General features: G+C 37.8%; 1 protein-coding gene across 5 annotated transcripts in view; it reads left to right on the top strand.

The window, feature by feature from the left end:
- LOC127584086 (RNA polymerase II elongation factor ELL) overlaps positions 1-20,308 on the top strand; it is a 77,938-nt gene that overhangs the window by 7,440 nt on the left and 50,190 nt on the right. For all 5 annotated transcript variants that reach the window (XR_007958341.1, XM_052040645.1, XM_052040643.1 and 2 more), the window contains exon 2: positions 2,826-2,873. Coding sequence is in view for 4 of the 5 variants with exons in the window: in XM_052040645.1 (XP_051896605.1) it covers positions 2,826-2,873 (48 nt within the window). In the remaining variant the exon portion in view is untranslated. The remainder of the gene's footprint in view (positions 1-2,825; positions 2,874-20,308) is intronic.

Raw genomic sequence — 20,308 nt, 5'->3', positions numbered from 1 at the left:
TGAATTGGGATAAAACAGCCTTCAGTGTAGTAAGACTGCTAGATTCCAGCAGTGTTTGAAAATGTTGGTGAAGCAGAATGTTCAGTTGACACTCCTGTATATCTTATCTTCACCCATAATTTGGCTTATTTTTAAGCTAAGGGACTTCACTGTTTCTAATAGATCAAACTGAATGAAAGAGAAACTTAGGACTATTACTTCTGGTAAAATGATTCATTTAGCAATATGAACCTGTGAAGTCGGTATGAATTTTCAGTTACTTCCCATTTTAACTCCACGTATTTGAATATTTGACATACTTAGTTTTCTCTTTGTTACCTGAGAGCAATTGCCCTTTTTTGCTTGCAGTCTTAATTCCATAGCTTATTTAAATACAGACTCAATGTAAACTGACTATTTGACTTGAGGAACATCATAGGCAAAATTGATTCTACCTTTGTTCTTAGCCTTCTATTTTGTGAAGTAAATCCATTATTACAGGTCAAGGGATCAAATGGGGGAAATGCTGGCTTTTGTTTTCATTTTCTAGTACACAAATTCTGAGGTGAATTTTAACTGTTGCTGTGTAAACTGTAACTACTTTTCTGGCTCACTATTATGTTAGGAAATAAAGTATTCTTTGAGCTACTGTGAAGATTTGTAATAGCATTTGCAGTTGGTTGGATGGCCAAGATTGTACCTTCAGAAATATTTTTCTTCGGAGCTGACATTTTTGACCCAGGATCTGAAGTGGATCTAAGAGTTGTGCATTCTGCAGAATTTTACTGGTAGGTTGTACTGTGATTTTATGCCTAAGAAGATTTACTTGATGTTTCCTCATAAATTTTGCCTCAGCAAAATGGAAACGTAAACAGTTCTTCAGATTAGCTTGCAATATAATCAATCATAGCTGTATTCAGGAGAAGTTCAGAACATTGAGTATACATACTAAATGGCACGTGCAGAGGATCTAAGAGTATTCATATTGAAATATTTGGTTTTGATGTATTTTGCAGCTAAGGACCCAGATTTTGTTTTTCAGATTCTAATTATGATAACCTCAATGTACAGTAGACTAACATTAATTCTACATTTTGTGGTGATGAAGTTGCCCAGTGGAGGTTAATAAACTAAAAACATTTTTTTCTGAATTCTTAATGTATTTTAGTATTCCTTGCACTGATCTGGGAGAGAAACACATACTGTTCATTGAATAAATAATCTGTTCTGCACATTAAGACTGGAATTTAGAATAGGAATTCAATACTTTTCCAACAAAATATCTCAAGCATTTCACAGAAATAGGCTTTTGTTTTAGAGGTCAGATTGGTGTGAGATGAATGAGAGTTGATTCTTTTCATGATGTGAATTGAGATAGGAATGTTGAGTAAGAATTTAACAAGCAGTAGAACCTTGATTTAATAATTCATCCATAAACACAGAACCATTGAAGTTTATTTTCTTGTCGATAAGAATAGAAAACATTTAACAGAAATGCCATTGTGACCCATCTATCTCAGTCATTTCATAGAGAATGTTCACGGCTGAGTGTAATTCTGACAGCATTTTGAAGGTGAAACATTAAATAGAAGCCCTCATCTCCTCCTCTAATGAAGGGAAAATAGTTCTATATTTTGAACAATATTCATGCTATCGGGTTCTGAATAATATTCATGCTTAAGTCATTCATACTATTTAAGGTATTTATAAAGTGAAAAGTTCATTATCTCTTCGCTTCTTGTAATAGTTCAGCTTCACATGGGTCGATTGAGTTCTTTATAATCCAGTGTACAGTACATTGAACTATTGTTACATTGCTGACTATTCCCATTTTGTCTTGGATGGGCATGTGATTATGATGATTTAGCTGTGTAAGGAGTGAGTGTGAACCAGAATTTTATAAGGTTCAACCCATCTTCATGCTCTTCACAATAAAATAATAGTGAAAAATAGTTTTCCACTCCTAATTCTTGAAATGTATTTGAAAATGTAAATGGAGCAGTTAAATTTGGAAAATATTTCAAGTATCAATAGAATAATTAGATAAATAATGTCAAAAATATTGTCACTTGAAAGTAATTTTTCCAACTGAATTTGTTCACTTAATATATAAATGCCAATTCCACAGTTTGAAATAATTTATTGTTAATTTGTAAAGTACCTTCAATATATGCCTTTGAAAAATTGCAGTGATTTCATGCAGCCAATGGAATATAATTGACACAGAGATGAACAATTTACTTGGCATCCATCGTCCATGCTGGAAAGTATGGTAGCAAATCACCGCCTTTGTGTGTATGCTGTTTGCATTGAAAGTGAAAAGAATGTTGGGAGTTTTCTTTATAAAAGACATGTTCTCTTGTAAGATTCTTGAAATGTTTGTTCAACAGAGGTACTCATTTCCAAGAATGGAATAGTATGTGAGGCAGCAGTGAAGTAAGCATTTTGCTAATATGTATTATTTTAAAATATTGAGTATATTCAACTGTTTTATTGATAAACTAACATTTTCAAAGTGACAAAGAAAACTATTCAGGGAAGTGACAAAATGTTTCCAATCAATTGTTCACAACAGATCAGCATCTAACTGTGCAATTTAAAAACTAGGGGTAAGGAGGATTATAATTATTTTTGAAACAAAGATTAGTAGAGCTATGGCAATGACCAGATCTTGCCAGCAGCATCTACACCTGTGAATGAATTTCAAAAAAATGCGGTCTACAATGATAAATTTAGCCTATCATTTTGGACGAATTGGTCCGAAGTTCCTGTTTCCATGTCATGTAACTCTGACACTATTTTCAAAAGCTAGATTCCTTAAAACTAAAAATTACTTTCTTTCCTAGGCTTCCTTACCAAATCAACCTGTAATCTGCTTTCAAGGAAAACAAGGAGTGAGTACCATCTCTATTTTCTTCAGTTAACTCTTAAAGCTTTTTAAATGTGCTAATTTTGATGAATTTGTTGATGGAAAAGCTGTACATTAAATTCTGATTGCATCTAGTACATAATATCAGTCTATTATAATGAAGGACATACCGTGACTCAGGAATCCTCCAAAAACATCACCACAGAATTACTTACTTTGAATTGTATGTTTTCTCACGAAGGAAAATTCAGCTGCCGGTTTGCACCAGGAATATTTTAAAAACATAAACTGGGTAACTAGTTAATGTGTGTTTGATAATGTTGGCTGAGAAACAAAAGCTGCACAGAGTGCTCCAGAACTTCTCCAAATCATATTTTCCTTTGAACAGTGCCACAAGATTTTTAATGTGAGACTGCACAGTTCTGGTCGCCTAGCTATAGAAAGTATGTCATTAAACTGGAAAGGGTGTAGAAAAGATTCATGAGGATGTTACTAGGATTGGAGGGCTTAAGGTATAAGGAGAGGATTTATAGGCTGGGACTTTCTCCCCTGGAACATAGGAGGCTGACCTTATAGAGGTATATGAAATCATGAGAGGCATAGATTAGGAGGCTGGTCACAGTATTTTTCCCAGGGTAGGGGAGTCTAAAACTAGATGGTACAGATTTAAGGTGAGAGGAGAAAGATTTAAAAGGGAACTGAGAGGTCATTTTTTCACAAAGGGTGGTGGGCATATGGAACAAGCTGCCAGAGTAAGCTTTAGAGGCAGGTACAGTTACAATGGTTAAAAGACATATAGAGAGGTATATGAATGGAAAAGGTTCAGAGAGACATGGGCCAAACACACGCTAATGGAACTAGCTTGAATAGATGCCTTGATGAGTTGGGCTGAAGGGCCTGTTTCCATGCTATATAACTCAATTACTCTATCAGAATCAGGTCTATTATGACTGATATATGTCATGAAATTTATTGTTTTGTGGCAGCAGTACAATGCAAGGCATAAAAACATAAAAATTACAATAAGTTACAAAAATAAATAAATAGTGCAAGAGAGGAATAACGATGTATTATTCATGGGTTCATGGACCGTTCAGAAACCTGATAGTGGAGGGGAAGAAGCTGTTCCTGAAATATTGAGTGCGGGTCTTCAGGCTCCTGTAGCTCCTCCTCGATGGTAGTAACATGAAGAGGGCATATCCCGGGTGGTGAGGGTCCTTAATGATGGATGCTGCCTTCTTGAGGCACCGCCTCTTGAAGATGTCCTCGATGGTGGGGAGCGTTGTATCTGTGATGGAGCTGGCAGAGTCTACAACCCTCTGCAGCCTCTTGCGATCCTGCGCATTGGAGCCACCATACCTGGCGGTGATGCAACCAGTCAAAATGCTCTCTACTGTACATCTGTAGAAATTTGCAAGAGTCTTTGGTGACATACCAAATCTCCTCAAACTCCCCATGAAGTAGAGCCATTGGCATGCTTTCTTCGTGATTGAATATATGTTGGGCCCAAGATAGATCCTCTGAGATGTTGATGCCCAGGAACTTGAAGCTGCTCACCCTTTGCACTGCTGACCCCTCAATGAAGACCAGTGTGTGTTCTCCCGACTTCCCCTTCCTGAAGTCCACAATCAATTCCTTGGTCTTGCTGACGTTGATTGCAAGGTTGTTGCAACACCACTCAACCAGCCGATCTGTACATCTCCTCATCGCCATCTGAGATTCTGCCAACAATAGTGGTGTCATCAGCGAATTTATAGATGGCATTTGAGCTGTGCCTAGCCACACAGTCATGAGTGTAGAGAGAGTAGAGCAGTGGGCTAAACACGCATCCTTGAGGTGCACCTGTGTTGATTGTCAGTGAGGAGGGGAGGTTAGTACCGATCCGTACTGACTGTGGTCTCCCGATAAGGAAGTCGAGGATCCAGTTGCAGAGGGAGGTACAGAGGCCCAGGTTTTGAAGCTTGTTGATTAGTACTCTGTGACTCTAATGTCATTCTGAATTACAGAAGCAGAAGAAATTTAGATTAATTTATATGCTTAGGGGATTCTTTTAGTCAGTGCTGTACTGGTGACAAGTCTGATAATTAGAAATTGAAATTACCTAATTTCTGGGAAGAGGTAGACCTATAGTAAACTGGAAAAGTAGTGCATTGGAAATCAAGTAGGGATATTAGCATTGGGAACAAAATAAGTTCAGAGAGACAAATTAAAATTCCTGCCTATTGATGAAATTCAGTCTGAATCTGTGGGTGTTGAACACTTCATTCCTATTGCCTCACTGCTTCATGCAAAATTGTTATTACAGATGTCAGACAGCAACTGACGTTTGCAGAGTTGTGGGAGAATAGTGGGAGAATAGCAAAATATGTGTATAAATATATTTGATAAATTACTCTTAGTGCAAAAGTAAACCAGTTATAATAACACATTGCACTTGGTCAGTGCACCAAGTTAGATAGTAATTTAGTTATTTAAATTATGATATAGTCGAAGAATATCCAAAGTAGAAGCTATCAAAATAACTAGTTCTTTTATTAGTTTACAGTTAACCTGTACCTGAATTCCCATCTATCTGTCTTTTTTCCTTAACTAACAAAAATATCAACCTGAGTTTTGAAATCTTCAACTGGTTGAGCCTCAAGTGATTGTGGTTGTTTGTGGGTGTCAGGTGAGAGGAATTTTTTCCAAATTTACATTTACCTTTTGTCTCCTGAATGAACCAGCTCTAATTTTAGGCAATGCACCTTGGTTTAGCTTCTTCCACCAGGGGAACTAGTCATTCAATAATGAAAAGTTGGAGCTCCAGAGCAAATTGTTAGAAGATATTCTTTCAATTGACATTTATGTATACCTTTAATATCTACTCTGTATGTTGTACCTTCTAATCAGTTTTTTACATATGTCAGTCGGTTGTGCCTCATTTCCACTAGTCATTGTTCTTGTTAACAATCTCTTGTGTGCAATCTTATTGAATATCTTTGGACACTTCCAAGCATGATTCACACTTGTATGCCTGACTTCCATGTCAGTTACTCATGGGGTGATGTCATGACCAAAACAAACACTAATTTTGCAGCATTATGGAGGAAATTAGATGGAGTTCTCCTGGGAGTGTTCATCGTGCACACTCTTGGGACAAGAAAGCCTTCACAATGCCATGCTGGATTGGGACCCACCTAAAATAAGCTCCTTACTTCTGATGAAAAGTCGTTGACTTGAAATGTTAGCTCTGTTTTTCTCTCCACTGATGTTCTCTGACTTGCTTAATGCTTCCAGGATTTTTTTTCTTATCCCTGTTTCCCCAGCAGCCCTAACCCACTTGCTAATCTTGCTCCTGACCCACATGATAAGCAGAGATCTACTACGAGGCCACAACCTCAATTCCTACTGTTCTCTCCCACTCTACCACCACCTGCTTGCTGACTTTTTATTTCCCACCCCTGATCTTATTTGCAGATCCATTCCTGAATTCAGCTGACACCACAAAAGCCCCCTTCCTGGCCAAGATCTTGCTTGCAGAACTCCTCTCGCAACCTTTCTTTGCCTCAGTTGCTGAATCTGTTCACTGATCCATCCCCAGGCTTCAATTAGACCTATGGTGACTGGTCCTCACTACCCCCCCACCAACTCCCCCCACCTGTTGCATATTTCCAGACCCTGGTTGCATATTTTGAACCAAAGCAAATATGCAATTCCTTTTAAGTTGTAGTTGAATCCTTGAATCCTGGGCTCCACAGAAAGTTGCAATAACAGAACCATGACTGATATGGCCATTGGCTCGAAACACCTATGACTATGTGGATGTACCAGACTTTCTCAGCCAATCTCTGATTTGGAAAAATTGGCTAAAATGGTAGGAAAAATCTTTGATCCTGATTTCAGATTCCCAGGATTACTTAAATATTTTGGGGAGACTTCTGGTGGCATTCCCATCTTTGGTCAGGCATCGAAAAAGGAAATAAGTCACTACAGCAGACCTCTGCTGTTGTTGAAGAGTCCCAACTATTTTAGTTGTTAGACGACAAAGAATATGAAACCATTGTGCTGTTTTGGACCATTTAGTTGTCTCCCTCCATCCCAATATTTTGAAGGCATTGTGCTCCAGAATTGCTTTAGATTCACAGAGCTCAGAATTACTGTGATACAGTTGAAAATAACATTTTCAAGGCATTTTTATTAAATCTGCAGCCTTATTTGGATAGATGTATGAGATGACCACTGTTATGGAAGTAGCTGTGAGTATGCAGATCAGTTTTCTACCTGGACTCTTACTGGCAAATGTCCAGGTTCTTAATCAGCAGAACTGCTCAAGAAACTAGCCCTTGCTACACTCTGTTAACTAAATCTCAGAGATCTACGCAAAATGAAAACTATTTTTTAGCTTAAAATGTATTTTGGAAAGTCCCGAACCAGTTATTTGCTATTTTATTGACCAAATTTTGATTAGCTATATTGTAGCTTTCATATGGTATAACTGAATACATTTGACACATGATGCTTATTGGTTCTTATTACATTCAGTTATATTAGATGTGATATTTTGATGCCTTTTGTTAGTTACTAAATTTAATATATATGCTCAAGTTGTCAGTAAGGCTACATTCATTTTCATTGCCAATTTAAATCTGACCTAGGTATATTACAAAAGGAAGTGTTAAGCCTGAGTGGTGTCTCCAATTTGAAAAAGAACTTTTCTTTCAAGACAAATTTGAAAAAAGCCAACAATATTGTAACCCAAAGCAATTATAGGGTTAAATTCAGTTCTTTTAATTTAATTGCATTGTCTCTTCACTTTCCCACCCTTGCAAGGATTTGAAGACATTCTTGATGTAAGTGTCCATTATATATTCTTGCACAGTTTCAGCTTAGAGTAGTTCATGCATCTCAGATCAGCTCTTACATTTTCACTAAACTCTCGATAAAAAACATTCTGTTAGTCCACTCTGATACCTGAAGTTTCAGTTCCTCAGTGAACTTTTACCTTATTCATTCATGTTATTGCTGGAGAAGAGTTATGCTATGCTGAATATTTTAATATTCATGTTGCCGGTGGCATTAACTGCCTGGAGAGAAGGGATAATAAAGGAAGGAAACATCTTGGGAAAAGCATGCATATATATATATATATATAAACTCTGCGTCAGGAGTAGGATTTGCAGTTTAAACTAAAACAGAAAATATAGACCTATTCAACAGTCAGATGCTATCTGTAGAACTAAGTATGCAGGTGTAGCAAATTATAGGAAAGTTAACAGAATGTTCCTGTTTATTTCTAGGGAATTATGGTTATGCTTTAATTATATAGAGGATGGGTGAAGACCACATTTAGAATACTGTTACCAGCATTGGACTCCTTATTTAAGGAAGGATGTTAATGTGTTAGAAATAGTTCCGAGAAGATGTACTACAGCTAATACCTGGAACAGACAGCTTACCTTATGAGGGAAGGTTGGATAGCTGAAGCTTGTATCCATTAAGTTTCAGTAAGTGATAAATGACTTGATAGAAACGTATAAGATCCTGAAGAGTCTTGGAAGGTGGAAATGGAGTGGATATTTACTCTTGTGGGAGAGTGTAGAATTAGGGATCTCTGTTTAAGAATAAGGGATTGCCCATTTAAGGCAGAAGAGTTGAAATTCTTTCTCTCAGGGTTCTGGGCCTTTGAATTCTCTTCCTCAAGTGGTGGAAGCAGAGTCTGAATATTTATAAGGCATAGATAGGTATTTGATAAGCAAGGGGTTAAAAGGTTACCACAGGTAAATAGGAATGCAGAGTTGAGATTACAGTCAGATCAGTCATGATTTCATGAAACAGTGGGGCATGCTCGAGGGGCTGAGTAGCCTACTCCTGCTTCTAACTCCTATGTTTGTATTCGGAATTCTAATGGAAAGCGAAATAGAATTAGAACTTCGGATAAAAGACCTTCCATCAGAATCTGTTTTGCATTTAAATTCCAGGTAAAACTATAGATTGCATTGCTTGAAATTGAAAGTCAAAAGAATGTTAAAACATCTTCCCCTCCACCCCTAAGCTTATTGAGTATGGCAGGTGCTGCTGAGATAGGTGCTGGAGTGGAATGGAGGTAAGGGTCAGATTTGGGGCAGTGTTCCTCAGGGTAAACTGTTCAAAATTAAGTTTCATGTTGGTGAGTTGCTGTTTGTGTTGCAACCTGCCTATGAAACCAATACAAGGAGTGAATACTTTCAGACAATAAAAGAACTGTTAAAGAAAACATTTTTAACATTATAAAAAATGGCTGAAGTATGTAGTATTATGAGTGTTCATGTTAGATTTGTTTCGGATGGATTTCACAATAGTTTAATCAGCGATTTACAGCAAGTGTAGGAGTATTTTTCCGATTAATCTGAAATCTAATTGTTCGCAAATCTGAATCTGTGCGACGTAGGTTTCTAGAAAATGTTCACTGTGAGGCTTTCTAGTTTTTGTTTGGTGAGTTTTCCTTGAATCCATTTTATATTTATTGTATTCTGAAGCTATTTGTTTCTTTTTACACTGTCTGAAGTGTTTTATCGGTCATTTTATCTGTGATTTGGTGAAATCTGATAATGTTCCACTTGGTTTTAATTGTTTTCCAGAAGCCATTGAATCCCAATTTGCTGTAACAGTAGTTGGTAAATTTTATTCTGATTGTAACATATCTAAAACCTGACTAAGATCCAGACTTGAGTATAGTAAATGGAATAATAGTTCAATGCAGTATGTGGCTACATAACTAGTGAAGTACACTTTCAAAACTACTGCTTGAACAGAAGGATTTTAGGACATGATAATGTGACTTATAAGCATAAGCGTGCCTTTCTCCGACTGAAGACAAATAATCAAAGCAAGAACTTCCATTTGTGTAGGATCCTTAGTAATGAAAAATGGCCCAAGACATTACTTAAAAAAAAGCACAAAGACAAGGAAGCAAAGGACTGCACATGCTGGAAACTAGATGAAAAACACGATGATACTGGAGGAACTCAGCAAGCCAGGCAGCATCTGTGGAGAAAAGCAGGTGGTCAACATTTTGGGCCCTGAAGAAGGGTCCTGACCCAAAACATTGAACGTTTTGAGCAGTCAAAAGTTTGGTCAAAGAGATGGGTTTTAAAAAGTGGATGTTAAAGGAGTGTTAATTGGACAGGTAAAATCAAAACAGAAGATCCTGGAAACTGAGCAGGTCAGACAGCATCTGTGGGAAGAGAAACAGCTGATGTTCTGGGTCAAAAACCCTTCGTTAGAACTGGGAAGGAGATAAAAGAAGCACGTTTAGCTGCAAGGAGAGTGGGGATGGGGGTTGTCTCTGGGATGACAATGAGGATAAGCTGTAACCAAGGTTATCTGGTCAATGAGTGAATGAGAACATAAACAAAAGTATGTAGTTGTGAATTGTAGAGCTGGAAGACATGCCCAGCGGGTCAGGCGGGGCACGCCCTCCACTGCCAGGGAAAAACAAAAGAAAAAAAAAGGAGAGAAAAAAACAAACAAGCTGAGTTGGACAGTTCATGCCTTTATAGATGGTTTCCAAAACATGGAACCTTGGTTTGGATGGTAGTGGTGGGAAAAGGGAGAGAGACATAAAGATGAAGGAACAAGATTTTGTATGTAAGGCTGCAAGAAGCTACAGATTTAAGAAGAGATGTGACTTTGGAGGTTGAGGATTGCAGGGCTGCATTGACTCTCGTGCTATACCTACTTTAAAGGTGATCCATTGATTGTGCTGCACTTTGAATTAATGTGTTATGTTTTCAGATTATGAAGAGGCAATAGCAGCCTATTCACAGTGTAGAGAAATTACCAGAGTCATAATGTTAACAGGTTACTTATTGATCTTTTAACAAACCAGCCCAAGATTCTGACATCCTATCTGAAAAGCAGTTATCTACATCTCAGTTATATAGTTGCAGAAAAGTATAATTGTCCTTTATTTGTATCATTCAGACCATGTAAAGGAAGCACTTGCATTGATATGAGGTCCTGTTGCATTCTTCAAAGCACATCACTGCCGATTAAGTTTTGCTGAAATGTATTTGCTTTTCTATGTACAAGTGGTAGAGAACTAGAAAACCATGTGCAAACAACAACTAAATCAGTGACCATATAATGTTGAGGTGTTTTTTGGAGATGTTCTGGGAAAAATGTTGAAAGCATGAAATATTCCTGCTCTTTTTCAGCCATTGTTTATGGAATCTTATCTGTTCATCTTGCAGAGGAGATTTACAAGGATGCTGCCTGGATTGGGGAGCATGCCTTATGAGAACAAGTTGAGGGAACTCGGCCTTTTCTCCTTGGAACGATGGAGGATGAGGGGTGACCTGATAGAGGTGTATAAGATGATGAGAGGCATTGATCGTGTGGATAGTCAGAGGCTTTATCCCAGGACTGAAATGGTTGCCACAGAGGACACAGGTTTAAGGTGCTGGGGAGTAGGTGCAGAGGAGATGTCAGGGGTAAGTTTTTTTACTCAGAGAGTGGTGAGTGCGTGGAATGGGCTGCCGGCAACGGCGGTGGAGGCAGATACGATAGGGTCTTTTAAGAGACTTTTGGGTAGGTACATGGAGCTTAGAAAAATAGAGGGCTATGGGTAAGCCTAGTAATTTCTAAGATAGGGACATGTTCGGCACAGCTTTGTGGGCCGAAGGGCCTGAATTGTGCTGTCGGTTTTCTATGTTTCTGTCTTGGCTCTTCAGTTTAGAGGACATTCCAAGTAGGGACCTTGCAACTGAAAACCCTACAGAATGGGAATTCAAGAGAAAGCAGGCAGCTGGGTACCCTACCTCACATCACATTTACTCTATAGGCTTGGCCTGTGTCTATTGAATGTGCAAGCTAACTTTGCCACTTTCTCTATTTTCCAATGAGAAAGTCTTGGAAAGCAAGTACAATGTAAAGGTTGAGAATTGTAAATGGGACTCTGTTGTAATTTGCATACATTTATTTTTGTATTTTCTTACTATGTAGAACAAATCTATTTTGAAAACTGCCTTTCAGATTAAACAGGGTAGTTTTAAATAGTTGTGGTAAAATGGAGCAGCAGAATCCGAAATGCATAAATGGATTTTTACTGATTGTTACCCCAAAAGTATGCACTGAAAAGTGAAATAGATCTAATTTGGACAAAGGTGTCTTCTACATTTGCAGTTTTTGAAGTAGCTTTCACATTTCTATGCACGTCTGTTAGAAAACAGTGAAGTTTACATGAGAGTGCCCATTTGTCTTTGGAAATCCATTAAAAGTGATATATTGGAAAGGTATTAAGTGAGGAAAAGTTGCTAGCAATTTGCAAGTATCAATATTTTCTTCCACAGACCAGCTTGGATTTTCATTGAAATTCATGTTACTGAGATCAGCACAAACATGACTTCTTTATCTAGTCATTCGTTGTGTTTTAATCACCAGATATCAGCTATGTCATTAACCAATATTTAATTTATTCAATTATTCTGTTTTATTAGCATGGAATGTAAGATTTAAGAGTTCTCTGAATTGAGATTTTCACCTCCTTGTAGAAACTCTCCCTTAAATTGATAAGGTTTTAATCTGTGCATAATATCATGCATTATGCACATTTGCAATACAAAATGAATCATCATATTGAAAAATTTTGAGAATTTTCCAAAAAAAGGCAGGGATAAGGTACATGGAAGAGATGGAGAGAAAATAACTGACCACCAAAACTTGTACAGCTCAGAGATGCAAATGTTAATTAAGTTAATTTTTAAGAGTAAAATAAATGCAAAGTTTAAATAACACATGGAAAATATTATATTGATTAAATATGTTTGCCAAATTTGTGTTTTAATCTAAGGAAATGCTCAAAAATCTTGCTGATATATGATTAGATGTAATTAAAATGTAGTATCTACAAGCTCATCAAACTGCTGATTTTTAACTTCATGCCCCATTGTGAGCTCTCTCTTCAATGCATCCCATTTCTGCTTTCTGCATGCTGGGAAGTATCCTTGAGGCAGCCAAATTAACTCTATTTGAAAAAGCTTTCAGACCTGATTATGTTTTCTGCAATTGATTCTGCAGATTTGGAATACATTTTTTTTAATTTACAGTGTGGTAACAGGCCCTTCCGGCCCAACGAGTCCACGCCGCCCATTTTTTTTAAACCCAAATTAACCTTCCCGTACGTCTTTGGAATGTGGGAGGAAACCAGAGCACCTGGAGGAAACCCACGCAGACATGGGAGAATGTACAAGCTCCTTACAGACAGCGACGGGAATCGAACCCTGATCACTGGCGCTGTAATAGCGTCGTGCTTATCTCGTTCACGAATAGTTAAGAATTAATTCACTTTTGGGAACATAAATTATTGCTGCCTTCAGAACATACTGCTGCATTTTACAGTTTCTTAGGTGGTTCACATAGAATTTGCTTCATTTTAAAAAAATTGAATTCATTTGATAGTGATATTGGAGGCAAATGTTAATTCAAAAACAAATCATAACAGACCATTAATAGCAGAGACAAATTATCTTGCCATAAAATGAGTTAAGGCAGTTGTCATTGATTCTATCATCTTGCTGCTTTTTATGTTTTCCCACTTCCAAGGGAGGCCTGTTGATTCATGTTTAAAGATTGTTCTTGAATAATTTTATCATAAAGATTTAAAGTTTATAAATGGTGGATTATAGTGGACTGGTTCTCTGCCTCAATGCCTACAAGCGCCATGTGCTTACCTGAGCCTGATATAGTGGGTTTGTCTTGTTAGTGCTCCGCACCCTCGAATCCAGCAACTAGGCCTTGGGCCCATCCTCATTGATTTTACTATTTTAAATAAGGTCACTGGTACAATTATCTGTAAATTACATAATTGTTTATGAATAGGTAAGGATATTTTATTTAGAAAGTGAACTCAAATCTATTTTTAGATGTAGTCTTCCATTCCCTTATGCACCAACCTTAGGGAGATATCACAGAAAATGCCATATTCTCTGAGACAGTCAGTGAAGAATTACATTTACAGAAAATCTTGCAGTGTGCAACATTGCTCTTGTATGCTCCAAAATTTTAGAAAATCCTTGCCTTGCACCAGGAAGGAATTTAATTATTCAAAGTTTTGATATAATGCTGAACATGCTTCCTGAAGAGTACTTTTGACTATTAAGTCAGAGTGGGTAAAAGCATTCATAAAACATTGAACATGTTGGATTTTAACTTGCTTGACATAATGCACTAACTTTGTAATGTTTGTTAACCTTTGTACTTGTATTATGTAATTTGAGTTACTTTTCACCCCAGCATGCATGGCATGTTTGCATTTTGAACAGTTAACTTTAAAATCATGAACACATCATGATCTCAGTTTTCCAGTTGGAGCGGGGATATTTTGTTCTGACTTCATGTAAAACTGGTGTGCCTAGTATGAGTTGTGAGAAGACAAATAAAACTGCCCCTGTTGGGGTACAGAGCCATGATAATAGTGTCTTTACTGCAATGATTCAAAATCTCAGATAGTGGTAGGAGTAGCTAGTCTGGTTTTAATGCTGTTATCTTGAGCTGCAATTAGCCGAAGCAGGGCATTCATTGTGTGACCCATGCTGTTTTCTTGCACTGTTGAGTTCGGTTTTTGCATCTTGACCAGTTGAAAGTTCAAGTTGATAACTGTGTATTGATGGTGGGATTAGTGTGGGAATGGTGGGACCCATAGTCTCCCTCCACCCCCCCCCCCCTCTCCCCCTCCCCCCCTTTTCCATTTTCACCTGACCATGTACAGGAGCTAATGCTGAGGAGCCCTTAGTTCACACAGTACTGGGTGTGTTTGATACAGAGTTTAGCTTCCTCCATGAAATAAAATTGTCCCTAGTCCAAAATACTGTCCCTTCAAACACACCCAGGTCAGCTGGGATGCAGTTTAAAAGTAATGTTAATCTCCATCTTCATTGTCCAATCAAAATCTGCCCATATTTACAAACAAAGTTAGCATCATATTACAAGTCACTTTGCATTCTCTCTGTATGTCTCTCCATATCTCAGTATCTTTTTCCCTGTAGTTATCTATGTATCTCTCTGTAACCCGTTCATCATGAAAGAGTAGAGTAATGGGATTGCTCTTTCAAAAGCCAGCATAGACTGAATGGACCAAATAGACGCTGCCTTTGCTTTCATAGTTATATTCCATTCTACTTTTTCAGGATAGAGGGGTCAGTTGACAGCAAGTAACCGAATCAGAATCAGGTTTACTATCATTGATATGTGAGGTGAAATTTGTTGTTTTGCAGCAGCAGTACTGTGCAAGACAGTGCAAGACTTAAAGACGTAAAACAAAATACTGTAAGTTACGAAAGTAAATGGTGCAAAAGAGGAATAATGAGATAGTGTTCAATTATCACCTTGTCAAGAAGGTACTTTTGCTATTAGTTACCAGACATGACTTTTCTATGACAAGTTGTGTGCAAATCAAGCAACTTATTAAAATTGGCAGGGAAGCTATGGATAGGATGCTGACTGTATGAAATAAACAGGCTGGTATACAACTACTTAATCGAGTAGCAAGTTCTATGCAACTTGCATCCAATTTCATAAGACTCTCCTAAGTTTTAACATTGCATATTAAATTTATGTTTGAAATATTTCCAAGACTATTAAACTTGATTTCATGAAAGAATTCTGCAAACAGTATAACCAGTGGAGGCACACTGAATCACTGACATCAACTTAAGGATTTTCATGGCAGGCTCGGCATTAAAGGAAATCCTGAAGTTTCTATTAATTTTATAATGTAATGATAATGAACACGGTAGTTTTGGTGCAAGTACAATCACAATTCCTGGATTTTGACATAAGAAATAACTCTTCAATCTTCTATTCATTAATTTGTATTTAATATAAGTTTTGAAAAGGACACAGCATTTATGCTTGGATACAGAGATAAATCACAATTGCTGCTGTATTCCCTGTTCTGAGCTGCCATTATTTATTAAGTCTGGAGAATCGGTGCTAATTGATGCTTGATTTGAAAGATCCTACAAAGCGCACTGCAGCAATTCACCAAAGTTTTTTTGACAGTCAGCATATCCCAAATCTCTTCTCCATAGATACAAGAACAAGCAGAGACTTGGGGATGTTACCATCTTCGTGTTCCTTTCTAAGTCGTACAACATCCTGAATTGAATATATGTTGTAGTTTCAGCAGAGCTGGGTCAGAAACCTGTAATACCTCACTTGTCAGCACTGGGAATAACTTCACAGCAAGGACTGCAGTGGTTTAAGGTGGCACCTCACCACCATCCTCTCAAGGACAAGGAGAAATTGGAACTAAATGCTGGGCTTCCCAGCAATGCCCTCATTCTGTGTTTGAATTTTACAAAATATTCAAGGATCCTGTTCTCACCTGGCACCTACACAAACACTAGTCGTTGATGAGTGCTCAGCTGAGGGAACCATGGGTTAATTTAAGAAACATACTCTTATACTGTTTTTTCTCTCTATCCAGGACCCTGAAGAAAATAATAGGGCCCCTGCTGCTGTTCAAACTGAGATCAGGCTTGGCACAGGTTAGGAACCTGGGACTTGGTTGATCTGTGTGACTCAGCTGCTCACCAGTTTAATCAGCTGGGCCTTTTGTGGAATAACTTAATTTTAATAAAAGGCTCAGCAAAGGATCAGCACACTTTACAGAACTTCAGCAAAAGTTTAAAAAGATAAAATATCTCATTAATTGTTGTAATCTAATTTCTGACATGGTATCTGCTTTTTTATTTGAGTGGGTTTAAAAGCCTCTTTGATGGAATGATGTTTTGCTTAATCTGTTCAACAAAAGAAGCCCATGGGTGTGCTTTCAGTTGCTATTTAAAGAAGAGATCTGACTTGGGAATTGTGCTGATAACAAAAACTATTCATGCAAACCAGTTGCCGGGAGGTGTGGCACTATACCTGACATGCAGAAACAGAATAGAGCATGAACTTGTAACAACAAGAATGAGGCTACTCAGGCATTTTATTTTTTCAGAAAAACAGCTGCAGTTTCTTGCAGCATTGCTGCTTAACATTTCCATTTGGATTGGAAAAAAAATCTCACTGATTTCACATTTTTGATTATCTTTTCACTGTTTAAAATATCCTTTGAATTATAATTTAATGCTTTGTGGTTTTCGAAATCCTAATCTTTAAAATGGTGTGGAACAGGTTTGTTACAAGTGGACACTGGGATGGATTTTTTTAGTCATGAGGAGAGACTAGAACGGCTGGGTTTGTTTTCTTTGGACCAGAGGAGGCTGAGAGAAGACCTGATACAGATTTAAATTAAATTTTTTTAAAATTTTATTTACAGCGGGGTAATAGGCCCTTCCTGCCCAACGAGTCCACGCCGCCCATTTTAAACCCCAAATTAACCTACCCGTACATCTTTGGAATGTGGGCGGAAACCGGAGCACCCGGAGGAAACCCACGCAGACACGGGAGAACGTACAAACTCCTCACAGACAACGACGGGAATCGAACCTCGATCGCTGGCGCTGTAATAGCGTCGCACTAACCGCTACGCTACTGTGCCGCCCTACCGTGCCAGATATACCAAATGATGAGAGACATAGTAAGGTCAGATAGTAAGAAACTCTTCCCTATGGCAGAGGTGTCTTAAGATCAGAGAGTATCGGTTTAAAGTGAGGAGTAAGGTTGTAAAGGGAATCCGAGGAAGATTTTTTTTTACCCAGAGGGTGGTTACATTGTGAAACACACTGCCTGAGACAGTGGTGGGGGCAGATACTCTCACAACATTTAAGAAGCATCTGGATGAGCACTTAAATCGGCGAGGTATTAGAGGTTACGGATCAAGTGCTAGTAAATGGGATTGGTATTGCTGAGGCTTAGTGGACATGGTGGGCTGAAGGGCTTGTTTCTGTACTGTAAATTCAATGAATTATCGTCATATAGTTCTGTAGGTGTGGGGAAAAAACTTGTTAGTTCTCAGAATAAAACTGAGTTCATTTAAAGGGATACAAATAGTGGTCTGAGATTATGAAAATCATGGTGTCCAGAGATCACCTGACACATTACCATACTTGTGATGTTGAATGCAATAATTATAAATAATTTACGAGATGGTGAAAACAAGGGACAACTCAAACCTTGCTGTCAGTATCATAATTCATTTGTTTTTTTTTGCAAATGTTTTGTTGTATGGGAATATAGGAAATATTCCTTTTGAGAATAGTTAATTTGTGTTAAGGTAGAACTTCCAAGAAGAGGAAACTCCCTGCTATATATTCATTGTGTGTGGAGCTAAACACTTTTGACCCATTTTGAATGTGGTAGGTTGTCATATCTGACTGTGATCCTGAGCTCGGCTGGGATCCACAGAGCTTTTTTTTAAAATCAGGAATTATAACATAGTGGTTGAAAGTAAGAAAATGTTACTTCTATTCCTCTGTCTTACTCCTTTCCATTCCATTGAAGTGGAGCAAATCTAACCTCCCGTATGTTGCTTTATTTGATATGCCCAAATGTAGAATAGAGCTGAAGCTTGCATATTAACTTCAGCCAGGATTAGAGAAATCATGGTGTGCATTGGTAAGGCAAATTGTAAACTTTTAAAACACACTGAGTTGATGAACTGATTAAACAATCCTAGTGAACACTTTTCTCACCTATTTTACATTGTTTAAAAAAAGTCTTGCTGGTTGGAAGTTGTTATATCTTGTAACAAAAGTGTTAGGTTTTGTATGTTTTTAATTTTTTAGGATTGTAATGTTTTGTTTAATTGATTTTTTTAAATAACTTGGAATGTTTCTGAATATTGGGAACATGTAGTGTCCTTGACAGATTTGACAGCTGGCAAAGCCTGGGGGTGTGACTGACTTGTTTTTTTGTTTTTCCCGAGCATGGCTGTGGGTAAGGGATCAGATTTAATATTTCCAGTTACTGATGACATGTAACTAACTGTGAAAGTGAGTATGATAAGGATGCAAAGAGGCTTTAAAGGGATGTAAACAAGCTGTGTGAGTGGACTATCACTTGGCAGATGAAGTACAATGTGGAAAAATATAAGGTTATTTACTTCAGTAGAAAAAACAGAAATGCTGAGTTTTTTTTAAATGGTGACAAGTTGGGAAATGTTGATGTTCCAAATGACCTGGTTGTCTTCCTACAAATCACTGAAAACTAACATGCAGGTGCAGCAGGCATTTGCAAAGGCAGAAAGCATGTTGGCCTTTATTGCAAATGTATTTGAATACAAGAGTAAAGAGAGCGTTTTGCCGACAGCACACCTGGTGTACAGTTTTGGTCACCTTACCAAAGGAAAGATACACTTGCTATAGACTGACAGGATTGGGATGGTAAATCTCTCCTATGAGGAGAAATTGTGAGGGAGGGTTCAGAAGAATGAGAGGTGATCTCATTTAAACATACAAAGATCTCAGAGGGCTTGACAGCATGGATGCATGGAGGATGTTTCCCCGGCTAAGGAGTAAAGAACTAGAGATCACATTCCAAAAATAAGAGTTTGGGAATTGGTACTGAAATGAGGGGAAAACTTATTCATTCAGTGGTTGGGGAATCTTTGAATTCTCTGCCCTGACAGGCTATGGAGGCTCTGTCATCGATTGCATTCAGAACAGAGATTTCTGGATATTAAAGGAGTCAAGGGAAATGAGGGTTGGGCCAGAAAATGGCTTTTGAAATAAAAGATCAGCCATTTGAATTGTACAGCTGTCTCAAAGGGTTGAGTGATCTACTTCTGCTCTTAATTGGTATTTTCTTATGGACCCTGAATTTCCCTGGCACTCTTCTACACATTGTTCCTTGCCATTTTTAATCCACAATTAGTGGCTGCTTTATTGGCCAAAACCCTTTCATCATACCATCTTTTGAGATGATTTATTTTCTTATTTCTCTAACGTGCTCTGATTTAAGTACTAGGACCAGAGGGCACAACCTCAGAATAGAAGGATGTCCCTTTAGAACAGAGATGAGGAGGAATTTCTTTAGCCAGAGGGTGGTGAATCTGTGGAATTCATTGCCACAGACGGCTGTGGAGGCCAAGTCACTGGGTATATTTAAAGTGGAGGTTGATAGGTTCTTGATTAGTAAGGGCATCAAAGGTTACGGGGAGAAGGCAGGAGAATGGGGTTGAGAGGGAAAAATAAATCAGCCACGAGTGAATAGCAGAGCAGACTCAAAGGACTGAATGGCCTAATTCTGCTCCTATGTCTTATGGTCTTAAGTACCTCTGCTTAGCTTGAGAAATTGTGGTTCAACATATTACCTTGCTTAGATGTCAGATCATTATTCCAAAAGCAAAAATATATGTTAAGTAGATCATATGTATTGTGCAATATAAGTGGAGAAGATTTCTTCCAAGCTACATTACCAGCTTTCATTGGTATCAGGTCATTTATTTGAAAACCTAACTGGATATGAATATTTTTGAAGTTGTGTCTTCCTTCATTGTATGCTTATATACTGTGTTACTGAGCATGGAGTAAAGGCTTTAAGTAAAGCAAAATGATT

Source organism: Pristis pectinata, chromosome 28 (assembly GCF_009764475.1).
Source record: "Pristis pectinata isolate sPriPec2 chromosome 28, sPriPec2.1.pri, whole genome shotgun sequence".
Lineage (NCBI taxonomy): Eukaryota > Metazoa > Chordata > Chondrichthyes > Rhinopristiformes > Pristidae > Pristis > Pristis pectinata.
The sequence above is the reverse complement of the archived record's forward strand: the minus strand, read 5'-3'. Positions and strand labels throughout refer to the sequence as shown.